The 12896-nt window shown below is 40.2% G+C and overlaps 1 protein-coding gene across 6 annotated transcripts in view; it reads left to right on the top strand.

Annotated features, from left to right (window-relative positions):
• Window positions 1-12896, top strand: part of LOC147010870 (la-related protein 1-like) — a 221043-nt gene that overhangs the window by 193694 nt on the left and 14453 nt on the right. For 3 of the 6 annotated variants that reach the window (XM_085858857.1, XM_085858860.1, XM_085858861.1), the window contains 3 exons: window positions 1520-1664; window positions 3692-3801; window positions 10869-10996. In XM_085858857.1, coding sequence (XP_085714983.1) covers window positions 1520-1664; window positions 3692-3801; window positions 10869-10996 — 383 coding nt within the window. Of the gene's footprint in view, window positions 1-1221; window positions 1360-1519; window positions 1665-3691; window positions 3802-4405; window positions 5464-5487; window positions 6894-10868; window positions 10997-12896 lie in introns of those variants that run through there. The other 3 variants (XM_085858859.1, XM_085858858.1, XR_015052200.1) reach the window with 3 other exon arrangements.

Here is a 12896-nt window from a genome sequence, read left to right as displayed (position 1 = left end):
TGCTCAAACCACATACTAGAGGGAAGAGCAGTGCCCAAGTGATCTATGGAAAAAGACTTTATAGGATGAGTAGTTTTGATTTTGCAACGACTGATTTGAAACTATGCAGCATGCCCAGTTGGCAGTCTGTTTTGTAGGCCATCTTTGCGGCATGTTTATCTCAGGAGAGGTACGGTAAGGTTGAGAAGTTTAAAAAATCCAAACCTCTTTAATGGTTGAGAAGCTAAAAATTCCAAACCTTTTTTATGGTTCACCGGTAAATAGATAGGTGGGTTGTTGGAGGATCCTGCTGAATGGCTGGATGAGACTGGGATATTCCAGAATTGATGGACTTGTTCCATTTGTCATACGAGCACCTAATCACTTCCAGATCAGCTGATAGTAATGCAGTCTGCCAGCCAGTGGGGTGGGGGTGCAGCATGACACATTGTAGAGTTATCTGCAAAAAAGGAAGAGTGAGTTTTCCAGAGCATTTATGTGGAGTGGAACTGCCAACCTGTACTGTTTGTTACATCACCAGTGCACCTCATCACTAAATTGGACTGTGTCGAATCACCAAGAAGATTGGAAAGGTATCCAAATGAACTGAAAGGAACAAGTTTAATGTCGTATGTTGTTCCTTTGCAGTTATGTGATTTTTGATGTGCATATATAATATTGCTGAAAGGCACCCGAAGCGATTTTTCTATCCCTTTATGCTTTCTTCCCATTGATACACTGCAGTGGATGCTCTGTGCTCGTATCTTTCCTGTCATTAAGTCAGATAACGCCACCATTTTCCTGATTAAAGGAATTTTAAAATGCTCACACATCGACATGTCTTAGTGATGAGAGTAGTAACATGTCACATGACTCTTGCTTCGTCAAACAAAATGCCTATATTTTGAAACCGAGCTTTTTTTTTGCTGAGACCGGCAACTTTGCTTTCTGGACCGGCTCCTGCAGACACCAAATATATCACTGGATGCCTGAGGTGTCCACAGGGACGGTTCTGACCTCTTGTTTAAAATTGAGGGCCTCCAACCATTGCCGAGCGAGAAGCAGCAGCATGTCTGTAAATGAGTAACCTGAACACAATTCAAACTGATTGTCAAAGGACAGACCGTTTGAAAAGAAAAAAAGACTTGACATCATCAGCAAAGATGGATTCCATGACTGCTTTTAATTGGAAGTCAGTTTACTGGTTTGTAGTTAAGAGGATTTTTTGCACCCTTTTTGTAGATCGGAGTGATGTTGGTGGATGCTGAAGAGCACAGACACAGTGAAGCAAGAGAAGCAGAGCAGAATTAAAAGAGCACGAATATTCCATCCTTGTCAACTTGGCAAATAAAAAGCATACGACTTAGCAAAAGTTGACATGTTAAGTGAACAATGCTAAAGTTTAATCACTAAGCTGAATGTACAATATTGGCTTGGCCATTGTGTGAAGGTGTTTTTCCAGCCGATGTCCTCAATTTTTTTTTCTCTCCAGGTCGCTTACATCCCTTCAATGACTAAACAACACCTCCCTGTTCTGCAGATCGCAAACGGTTGGGTGTTGGGCAGTCGCAAGAAATGAATACACTTTTCCGTTTTTGGTCGTTCTTCCTTCGAGACCACTTTAATCGACGCATGTACAACGAGTTCCGGCAGTTATCAATTGAAGATGCACGGGATGGATACCGGTGGGTCTGTGGACGTTTTTAGATGAGGCAAATGAGATTTGACTCTCCCTTGTGATAGTATAATGCACAACTGATGTCAACTAACATTACACCTCTCTTTATAGACCTCTGCCCCATCCTCTTCCTTTAGCCACGACTTTCAAAATGTATTTACGATTATAATCAATCTTCTCCCTCCCTTTTTTCTTTATCTTTATAACTTTACAAAGCTTTTATACCCGCCACTTTTCTGACAGATTTCATCAAAAACAAATGGCATGTTTTACTTCACAAACATTCTGCTCAATTCACCCTTCACAAAAATTCTGCTCAATTCACCCTTCACAAACATTCTGCTCAATTCACCCTTCACAAACATTCTGCTCAATTCACCCTTCACAAACATTCTGCTCAATTCACCCTTCACAAACATTCTGCTCAATTCACCCTTCACAAACATTCTGCTCAATTCACTCTTCACAAACATTCTGCTCAATTCACCCTTCACAAACATTCTGCTCAATTCACCCTTCACAAACATTCTGCTCAATTCACCCTTCACAAACATTCTGCTCAATTCACCCTTCACAAACATTCTGCTCAATTCACTCTTCACAAACATTCTGCTCAATTCACCCTTCACAAACATTCTGCTCAATTCACCCTTCACAAACATTCTGCTCAATTCACCCTTCACAAACATTCTGCTCAATTCACCCTTCACAAACATTCTGCTATTGCCTGATGTCACCTTCCATCTGCTTGGAAGTCAGCTAACATCATCTCCATCAACCAACCTCGCTGTTTATAAATATGGCATGAGCAAAAATCACTTCCACTTCACTGCAAAGTGTTGGATGATTTTGTTTGAACCTTCATTTAAATTGAGTGAATTTAAGCATTTTGAACATTTTGAATTATTCTCAGATTTCAACATCACTATGATGCATATTATTAAGTTGTTTATACTGTACTTTCCTGATATAAGAAGTTGATTTGTAATACCGGATACCATTGGGTGGCACGATACGGTACACATTTACTTAAGGAGAATTGTGGTCTTCACCCCACCCTAAACCTACTCCCCCAGATATGCTACCCAGACAGAAACCATACTTGGGATACCCTTTGGCAACATGCAAAATTTGGTTGGATTTGGTTCAGTAGCTTTTTAGTTTTTGAAGCATATATAAATATTGGAAACCCTTAAATGGAAAATGCCGTGATATTCAAAACCGCGATAGTTAAAACAAATTTCCTATTGGAATAAGGGGGTTAGGTTCCTGGGCTTCGACAAAATATAGATATAGGTGGGTGGCATCCAAAAATAAACAAATTACAATTGAAATAAACATGTAAAATAAATATAAATCGGCTTTACGATGAAGTCACCTGCTGTGTTGAAGAAAATTAAACGTTCAGGAGCGATTAAACCAGCCCCCTCATCCCCACCCAATTAATTAATATTAATTAATCCCTATTAATCTCGTTTTCCTTTATAATCTGTCGATGTGTTTATTTTATAAATCGTTCTGCAGCTCCGTTAAGCAGCGAATAAATTTAATCAAAATAATCATTTTTCTCTATCATTTTACACTTCAGCACTATTCCATTATTAGTGGTGCTGGATAACCATCACAACTCGGCTCAAAAAACCATGATAGGTCAAATTTAAACCCCGTGATAACTAAATCGGAACACAAAGAGGTTGCCGCGATTGGTCAAAATGCATGATATGTAAGGGTTTACTGCATACAAGTTCACTTTTTTAGTACAGTTTATAGGAACAAATTTTCTCTTTCATCTTCCTTCCTCTTGTCTCTTAAAAACCAGCTTTTGTCAACAAAAATTTTTCCTGCAAAAACAAATGCTTTTTAATGGTTCATCAGGCACTAAAATGGTTTATTAATATTTTTAAAGGAAAAATAAAAGAAAAGAATGGGTGAATGCTGCAAGATTCATGTGTTTTTTTTTATATTTTAATTTTTTTTGTGATGCACATGCTGTAATCTCTGTCATCACATCATCGCTGTTCTTTCCCAATACAGGTACGGCTTGGAATGTCTTTTCCGCTTCTACAGCTATGGCCTTGAGAAGCACTTTCGTACAGATATCTTTCAAAACTTTCAAGAGGAGACACTCAAAGACTATGAAGCAGGTTTGTCTTTGGCAATTTTTTTAATTTTATACAAAAAAAATATTATTTTCATTCCCACTCATTGATCTCAGGCTCCTGCACATATTTACGTATTATGCTATGATGTAGATATTGTCGCATGTACTGCCCCCACTGACAAGAGCAAGCAAATACAGAAGGGACCTACAGTACATTACACATGCCAGGAATAAATATCCCACGGACAATCGGCTTAAGGCCAAATTTTGACGGCACGTTGCCCGAGTGGTAGTTGTGGTGTGCCTCTCGTCACGTGCGTGTCCCTTACGATTAACCAAATAAAGGCATTACCCTAATTAATTTATGTCCCATCATGGGTTCTCAATTAAACAAATTGTCAGCACAGGAAAGATGCCAGAAACAGACATGCATGTGTGCCTTAGGAAATCTAAATATTTTAATAAGGTATGAGACAGATGACACAAAATCCTGAACATAAATATCCGCAGTTGTTAAATTGAAAACGAGCATAATGAAAGTTACACAATAAATCTATTCCTGCAATGGCACTGCATGCACACAGCCATTCACACAAGAATTGGACAGTAATGGACGGTAGACACAGGATGAACTGCTGTTGCTGCAGGACCAAGACACAGCTCTGTGCAACCAGATAGGCGAGATTCAGCACACACCACTGCAGGCAGGTGCAGCAAGCCCAGGACAGAGGTGGGACCATTGGACAGCAGGCCACCAGCTGAAATACTACAGGACAGATGGAACCAGGACAAACATTAGCTGCAGGTGGCCAGTGCAGTAAGCCACCTTGGTTGGACATGTATTGTGCAGTTCGCCAGGTTGCATTTTGTGCATGTGGTGTTGCATGAGTGTTGACCCTATTCCTCCTCTTGAGGTCTGAGTATGCACTTTTATGAGCAAATGTAACATGCCAGGGCCCTCCCACTCTCAGCCATTGCTGGCCAATCGGTGTTCGCCACATTTTTGTCAGTTTAGGTTTTACACCATCATCGGAATCATATTGTTCATCATTGGAATCGTATTGTTCATCATTGGAATCGTATTGTTCATCATTGGAATCTTATTGTTCATCATTGGAATCTTATTGTTCATCATTGGAATCATTGTTCATCATAGGAATCTTATAGTTAATCGTAGGAATTGTGTAGTTCATTATAGGAAGTTCCTTTGCCCAGCCCATCGAGGGGAAACAGAGGGACGAGGTGTCTTGCCCCATCTACTATGGAAATGAGACAACGCTGCCCCTCATGGTGCAACGCAGACACCTTATCCTAAACAGATGTACATAACAGAGTGATCCAAAGGTCCTAAAAAACTATGTGGATACACAAACAGTGCTATGGCCTTATATTAGCCTTAAACTAACAACTCATATTCTCTTTCTTCGAAGGTTGCCATAGTATTGACGTGTCTCATTTGTATAGAGTTTTGGTATAGTCTTTCCATCTGTTTTTTTCACCAGTGTTTCTTCTTTTGGATATGTTCCTGTTCTACGCTTAAGGACCCTAATCCTGGACCGAAACTTACCTGTCATGTCTGATATTTTCAAGATCTCTGTTGTTGTTTTTGCCACTCTGTTGTCACTTTCTGTTTCTATGCCAAGAAGATTTATTGCTTCTTCTGACAGCCATTTAGCCTTCTTCTTTCTGCTTGCTTTTGAAATGTTGTTTTTGGTCTCTTCTTTCACAGTGTTTTCAACCTCTTGCCACAACTCGTCTGGCATTCTGTCAAACAAGTTCAGCTCTGAAACTCGTGGGCACATTCCAAAAAATGCAATTACGGGCACATTTTGAAACATTTTAAAATGAAACTTTGGTTATGCAATCAACAATCAATCAATCATTTTGGTTTATTAATGAAAATATCCTTGATAAAGACAGTCAGAAGGCTGATAGATGCAAGATTCACGTCAGAATAACAAGATAAATTGTGTTAAAACAAATATAAAAGCACCAATATCACAAGCTAAATTAAAACACAATTCAAACAAATATTACACATGGAATTGATGTATTCACCAACATAGCAATTAAGCATTTCGGTCAAAAAAGGAATTGTTGACTTTTTGTACATTTGAGTCTTGTACTGAGGTAGGTCAAGATGTTGAGCATTTCTGAGTTGAATATTATATCGAGACACAGATTGTCGGGTGAAAGGAAGAATGCCACGGTGACAATCAAACATTGGAAGACCAAGTCCAAAATGCAAGAGAAGGTTCCTGCATTTACTCAACAATTGTGTATCAAAAAGACTAAGTTGTGTGTAAGACTGAATAGTGTTGATCACTATTGATCACTGAATAGTAACGTATTGTGAAGTTGAGGGCACCATGTCACCCTTTTCAGCTGAGCATGGCCCTCTGTGCACGGCTCTTGCTAGTTTTCTTGGTTCTGGACGAGGGGCTTAACCACTGGCTATTCTGCGACGGTTCTGCTTGGAGGCTCAGTTGCTGTGGTGGCTCCGGCCTTCTCCGGGGTGCCTTCCTGGCCTAGCTGACCACATTTAAAGCAGTGGGCCACATAGAGCTTGCTTTGTTGAATCTCCATGTAGGCCCCCTTTTCTGGCTAAATTGTTGACCTAAAGCTTGGCCTACCAAACTTGCCTCCTGCACATAAATTGGGATGAGGATATCCTGATACTGACAACAGTGTAACAGTGTAACAGCTCCGGTTCCCTAGCAGACACCGGGTGTACAGTGTTTCCTCACAGACACAGCAGTCTTTGCCGTGTCGGGAGACCTCTTGGTTGGTCGGTATCCCGATTGGAATTGGCACGGCCATCGATGGCGTCCTCGAAGTACGGCCACAGACTACAATTTACAGCAGTGCATAAGTTTTCGACTCAGCAATGGATGGGAAACTGAATATGCTTTATAAGTGTGTGTTTCTCTCGCATGTATTAAGTGCTTCGCATTTAAGTTATACCTATTGTACATTTATTTATTTATTTGCTTGCATTTGTGTCCGCCTATCTTTTGCCTTGGGATACTCCATCTTTGTGGTGTTGTGCCTTTTCTGTAAATAAACCTGTTATTCTTTAAGAGCACATTTCATGTGGTGATGTGCCTTTGCAAACCTTGAACGTGATGAATCATTTCGGCTCTGTTTTGGGTAAATCCCTGGGAAAGGTTTAAACTTTAACACTCACTTTTTTGATAGACCTGCGGTATTAGCAATTATGACAGGGAAACACGAGTTGCTAAATCCACTCGGGTCCCTCGTGTGATTCAGCCTCTCTTGTGCGAAATTAAATTATAAACCCCACCGTCAATGGTTCGGTGTTGGAAGACTCATCGACGAGATAATATTTTCTTCATCTTTAATCTTTTTCAGCACTTCTTTTTTCTTGATGTCTTTTGTTTCGCCATTTTGTGGATAGCTGCATCCATAATTTGGATCTTATCAAACGGTGATCGGTCCAACAATCATCCGTGCCTCGCATGGCCCTGATTATGATGACTTCCTGACGATCTCGGGCTCTGACGATTACGTAGTGAATGAGATGCCTATGTTTTGAACGTGGGTGCATCCAGGATGTCTTGTCCCTATTATTTTGTCTCAATAATGAGCTAGTATACTGAATGGATCAGGATGTAACAGGATTAAAGGAACAGTAAGGGGGTGGGGATGGGGGGGTGGGGGGAGACACCGACAGCAGAGTTGAAGGACAAGATAGAGGGAGACTTGGACAAACAGTGGTTTGTCTATCTCTCTCTATCTTGTCCTTCAACTGTGTTGAGGAATTGGGGGTGGGGGGGGGCAGGAAGAGACACTTGGGGTGGACATGATGGATACATAAGGAAACTCTCAGAGGGAAAAACTGAAAGTAGGAGGGCTTGGTGTGCGGTATGGGGAGGTGGGAGGTTGAGGGTAGAAAATATCATATTTTAGATTGAGGATGATCTGAGATGGTGGTGAACAGCTGTCTTGAAGACCTGGAGGGAAGAATGTGATTGAATAGAATGTAGAAGTTGGTTCCACAGGCAGGAAAAAGAGGACAAATGGGTGGAGGTGAGCAGTGATCTTGGATTGAGGTAGTTTCACGAGAAGGGTGTTGTCGATGGACCGTGTGCGCTCAGCAGAAACCATGTGGGGGACAAAGCACAGAAAGAGCATAGGGGTGTAAGACCAGAAAGGAGGTGGTATAAGAAGCATTGGTAATAAGTCCGTGTTCCACACATTTACTGAGAAGAAACAAACCATTGCCATTTGCTTTTCATACTCCTTTGTCAATTACACTGCTCCACAGGGCACTGTCTTTTCCAACCGTGGTATTGAAATCGCTCAAAATAATGATTTTGTCATCGGTGGGAATATTTGCGAGAACTGTACAAAGAGATGCATAGAAGGTCTCCTCTACCTCACTTCGAAATTAAGTGTTGTGGCATAAATGCTGATGAGGAAATTTTAGCACAAATTCCTTTGGGGAAAATGTAAAGTCATCAGTCTTTCACATATGCCAAGAGGAAGCTCATTTAATCTGCTCACCAAACTTTATCTCAACTTCAGAAATGGCTGCATGGATATGTTGGAAGTGTTTTGGAGAGCGTTATCATCTGGCAAAAGAAGCGGTTTGTGACCCCCATAAGTCTAGTCCCATTTTCAAGAATTGTTATCTAGTCATTTTTGAGCAAAATTTGGCACTTTTTTTTTCCAAAGGATTTGTGGTGGCTGAATCCAAATTTGCTGTCTGCCAAGCTGAAAAATTTGATGGTTAAGATTTAATGAGCGAAATCCAAAATGGCTACCAAAATGTAGATTGAAGACCATCTTGGCATACATTTCCATTGCAACTCTCCTAAAATACTTATGGGCACTTTTAATTTTGTGGTGATGATTCTTTATTGGAATGCCCAATGACAGTAAAGCAAGGTTTGACTGTTATCCTACATTAATTCAAAATGAATTAACCCACATTAACCTACTTTAAAATAGCATAGAAATCATCAGTGTGAGATGTGGTTGCTGCGTAAATGTACTGTGCTACATTGCTAGAATAAAATTTACTCTAATTTTTACATCTAAAAATGATTAATTTAGCATGGTTTGTATATATGGTGATTGACTAACAACAATGAATTACAAACAAGGAGCTGATACTCTAGATCTCCTGCATTGTGGGTGGTATGAGGAATAGATCTGTGTTATATGAAAGCTAAATCTTGAACGGTTTTTGAAATATCGAATACACATGCCCAGTTACTGAGATGGTTGCCATGCAACTTAATTCAGCCGATCACAGCCGTGCTCTAATCAGGTTGAGATAATGTTATGAGGAATAGGTATCTGCAATATGAAAGCTAAATGTTCAACAATTTCTTGAAATATGGAGGACACAAGTGAAGTTAACGAGATGGTTGCCGTGGTAACAGAATTCAGCCAATCACCTCCGTGATTGAATCAGGTTGAGATAATGTCATGAGGTATAGATATCTGCAATACGAAAGCTAAATGTTCAATGGTTTTTGAAATAACGTACATGGATAGATGATTGGTCGGATTTTAATGTTGGACTTTGTTGGAGGGGTGGGGGACAATAATTATTTTATTGCAGTAAATAATAATTTTACTGCACATGATGTGAAACAATACCAATATGTCTGACATTTTTCACATTGACTTTTGTGAATTTTGTGCATGGCTGGGACACAGACAGGGAATATGGCAAACAAATGTATGTGAGGAATTTTACAGACATTTGTGATGCATAGTTTAACTAGAGAGTTCATACACACGCGCGCGCGCGCACGCACGCACGCACGCACGCACGCACGCACACACACACACACACACACACACACACACACACACACACACACACACACACACACACACACACACACACACACACACACGCATTTAAAGGCCATTTTCCCCGTTAAAGCGGGGGTTAGCCTAACTAGAGAGTTCATAGAGAACACAATACCCCATGTGGTGTGCAGTGTTCAAGTTGAAGTATAATACTTCAATTTTAATAAAATTATGATTTGAAACATCATTTTTCAAAAGCAAATTCTGAAGTTTAGCACGACTGAAGTAGTATTAGACCCCACCCTTATACATTGTAATAAGATGACGTTGAGTCACGGTTTAGGAGATTGAGGCTTTATTCATGACCATAGAATGCGGCGTCAATCGGCATCATCAATAGCCATATCGGCAGCCTCTTCTTCACCCTGATACTGCACCCTCTCACATGCCATGCCCACTTCCCATGGGCTGCGCTCGACCCCTACATACACCACCCTTTTGAACATGTCCAAGTACTGCAAAATTGGAGGTTCTTGGAAGTACAGTATTATGAAGGCGATTTATGTTCTGCAGTGTTCAAGTATTTTATTCGATTTAAATAAAGGTTTAAAGGTGTATAAATAAATTAATTCCAGGTTTTATTGCTGTTTTGCCCAGTGTTTATAACATTACACCATCTAAAATGTTACATTAGTTATTTGTGCCTATTGGTTGTGTCCTTTATTACATCCTTAAAAACAGCAAGTTTCCTGTGTGGAATGATTTTCAATTTTGGTTGACTGCAAGACAGGCAGACAGAGTAAAAAAAATCATCTCCCTGTGTGTGATATCACCTTGCAGTACTGTACTTAAATAATTTGAACGACGTTATATCGGACGAGCGTGACATAAATCAACTATAGTCCCATAAAGTGTTAACAACATTCTATCGAAACAAAGCAAATAGACGGCATAAATCGGTGATTTACTGTACATGACATGAAAAGGAAATAGACAAATGAACGGTAGATGGGATTTGGACTTGGGATTTCAGCATCACAAGCTACGTTTGACATTTGGGAACACCAAACAAACATGTGATTGAACAAAGAGATGAGATTTAAATTATATCCATGACAATTTGCTCAGTTTTCATTTTGCTGTATGCTTTCAAAAAATCCCCTCCATGTGCACTGGTACATTCATCATGTTCACTTCATCCATCATTAGTTTTATTTTTCATCTTTTTACATTTTCTATCTGTGATGGTTGTGGTTCACTCCCGCGCTTTATGGTTTGTGGCACTTTGTGTCATTATCTCTCTTCTGGTGTCATTTTCAGGACAGCTTTATGGGCTGGAGAAGTTTTGGGCCTACCTTAAATACTCAAAGGCACGCAATCTAGTCATTCTGCCTGCCCTGCAGGAGTGCCTGTGCCAGTTCAACCGGCTAGAGGACTTCCGAGTAGAGGTATGTGCTTCACCCCGCAACGTCTCATTCCTGAAAAATATAAAGTTCATTATTTAAAGACAAACCACGATATCTGCTTTTGCTACTGGAAGGTTCAACCATCTTTGCTTCTCTATTTATTTATATTGTTTTTTTTTTTTTTTAACTTTGCCTCATCTTATACGTACTTGGTGTTGTCTGTTGAGTCAAATGAACTTGAATACCAGTTTTGGCACACAACACTTTATTTTGAAGCATTGGCCAACAGAGATAAAGATGTCTGTCTGTTATGATATTGGAGGCTGATTTGGTTACTAAGCCAAAAGGTTGTTTTTTCCATCAAGCGAAGAGCATTTGCCTTGCCCACATTATAGATTTTAACAGAGCCAAGTTAGCTGTAAAAGTATTTTAAACCAGGATGTAATGTCATTTCTTTGGCATCAAGGGTCAGGAATAACACGAGGCAAAGTTATTCTGAAAGAAACATGTCGCAAGTAATTATCAACTTGAAAAAACGTTATTGCTCTATTGGTAGTGTCTCCATGTGCACCGCCGAATTATATTAAGTGTATGGGGTGTGTTTTCAGGATTCTTAAAAGAAACTGAAACATCCGGTCACTGTTTTTTTTTTTGTAGCACAGATCAGGAATTATATTGCAGAAAATACACCTCAACACTTCAACACCTTCAGAAGTGGTACACCTCAACAAAAATGTATAATTTGCCAAATTGTGCCTCTCCTATTGTGTCCTCGGCATTAGATCCTTTGGAATTGGAAACAATTAGTCAGTATCATCTACCCTGATGTTTGAAAAGCATGCACATACCCACAGTTATCAAAATATCATAAATTGTCTCAGCAAGACCAAGCCGCACGATGTTGGTGACAACCCTGTACAATGAACGCCCCTCCTGAGCAAATAAACCCCTGTACAATGAACGCCAAGGGCACCTGTACAATTCCCCCGTTCAAAAAAACGTGACTTAACCAACTATTATACATAATGGGAGCACCCACCCCCTACACGAGTTGCCGGGGGGGGGGGGTATTTTGTTTTCCTTAGTCAAACGTAATTCATAATACCTCTCCAAAATACCTCTTGCTACGTAATTTGAAACACCTCCACTGCATTGGAAACGTGGGGACAGGAACACTGCATTGCAAAGGTTGACAACTTGTAATATCTTCCCCCCACCTGGAGTGGCGCTACACGATACACATTTACATGGAGAATTTGCATCGTCATCCACCCCAAGACCACCTGCAAAGATTAAAAAAGAAAAAAACACCCTACGCATGAATTGGGGTCATGCTGATCTTATGTAACAAGTCTCGATGTAATTGGCCCAGAACTGTTGGAGTAGCACAACAAACACACACGCACACCGGTCCATGAATTCTAGTAAGGATTACACCCTCCCTCCACCCTCCTTCCAATGCATCCCTGTGCTCTTCTCTCCCAATATTAGTTTGTATCAACTTTCTCTTTCCTTTATCCTCCTCCCTGACTCTCCATTCCCTCCCAACTTCATTTTTCTTTTTTCTTACTTCCTCCCCCCCACCCCACATTCCCTTTCCCTTTTTGGACATAATATATAGATTGCCTATGATATGTAGATCAAGGAAAGCACACCGCTTGTGCCCTAACTCAGTCATCATGCCTCTCTCCTCTACACACATCGAGGTTCATTGAAGAGCAGGGTTACAGAGGGTATAGACTGACAGTGGGGCAACAGTTTGACACAATAAGCAAGGAAATGAACGAATAGAAAGAGGAGGGAAGGAAATGCTGCAACCTGCAAATAAGATGGTTGGGTGAGGGAAGGTTAATGATAATAAAGATTGTCGTTAAAGATGGGGTTTGTACTTATTAAAGTACTGTGCAAAAGAACACTTCTAAAATGTATCTAAGATTTCTCA

This window comes from Eptatretus burgeri, chromosome 16, assembly GCF_056783735.1.
Source record: "Eptatretus burgeri isolate ZD-2024b chromosome 16, Ebu_testis_v1, whole genome shotgun sequence".
NCBI lineage: Eukaryota > Metazoa > Chordata > Myxini > Myxiniformes > Myxinidae > Eptatretus > Eptatretus burgeri.
This window is presented reverse-complemented; position numbering and strand designations above follow the sequence as displayed.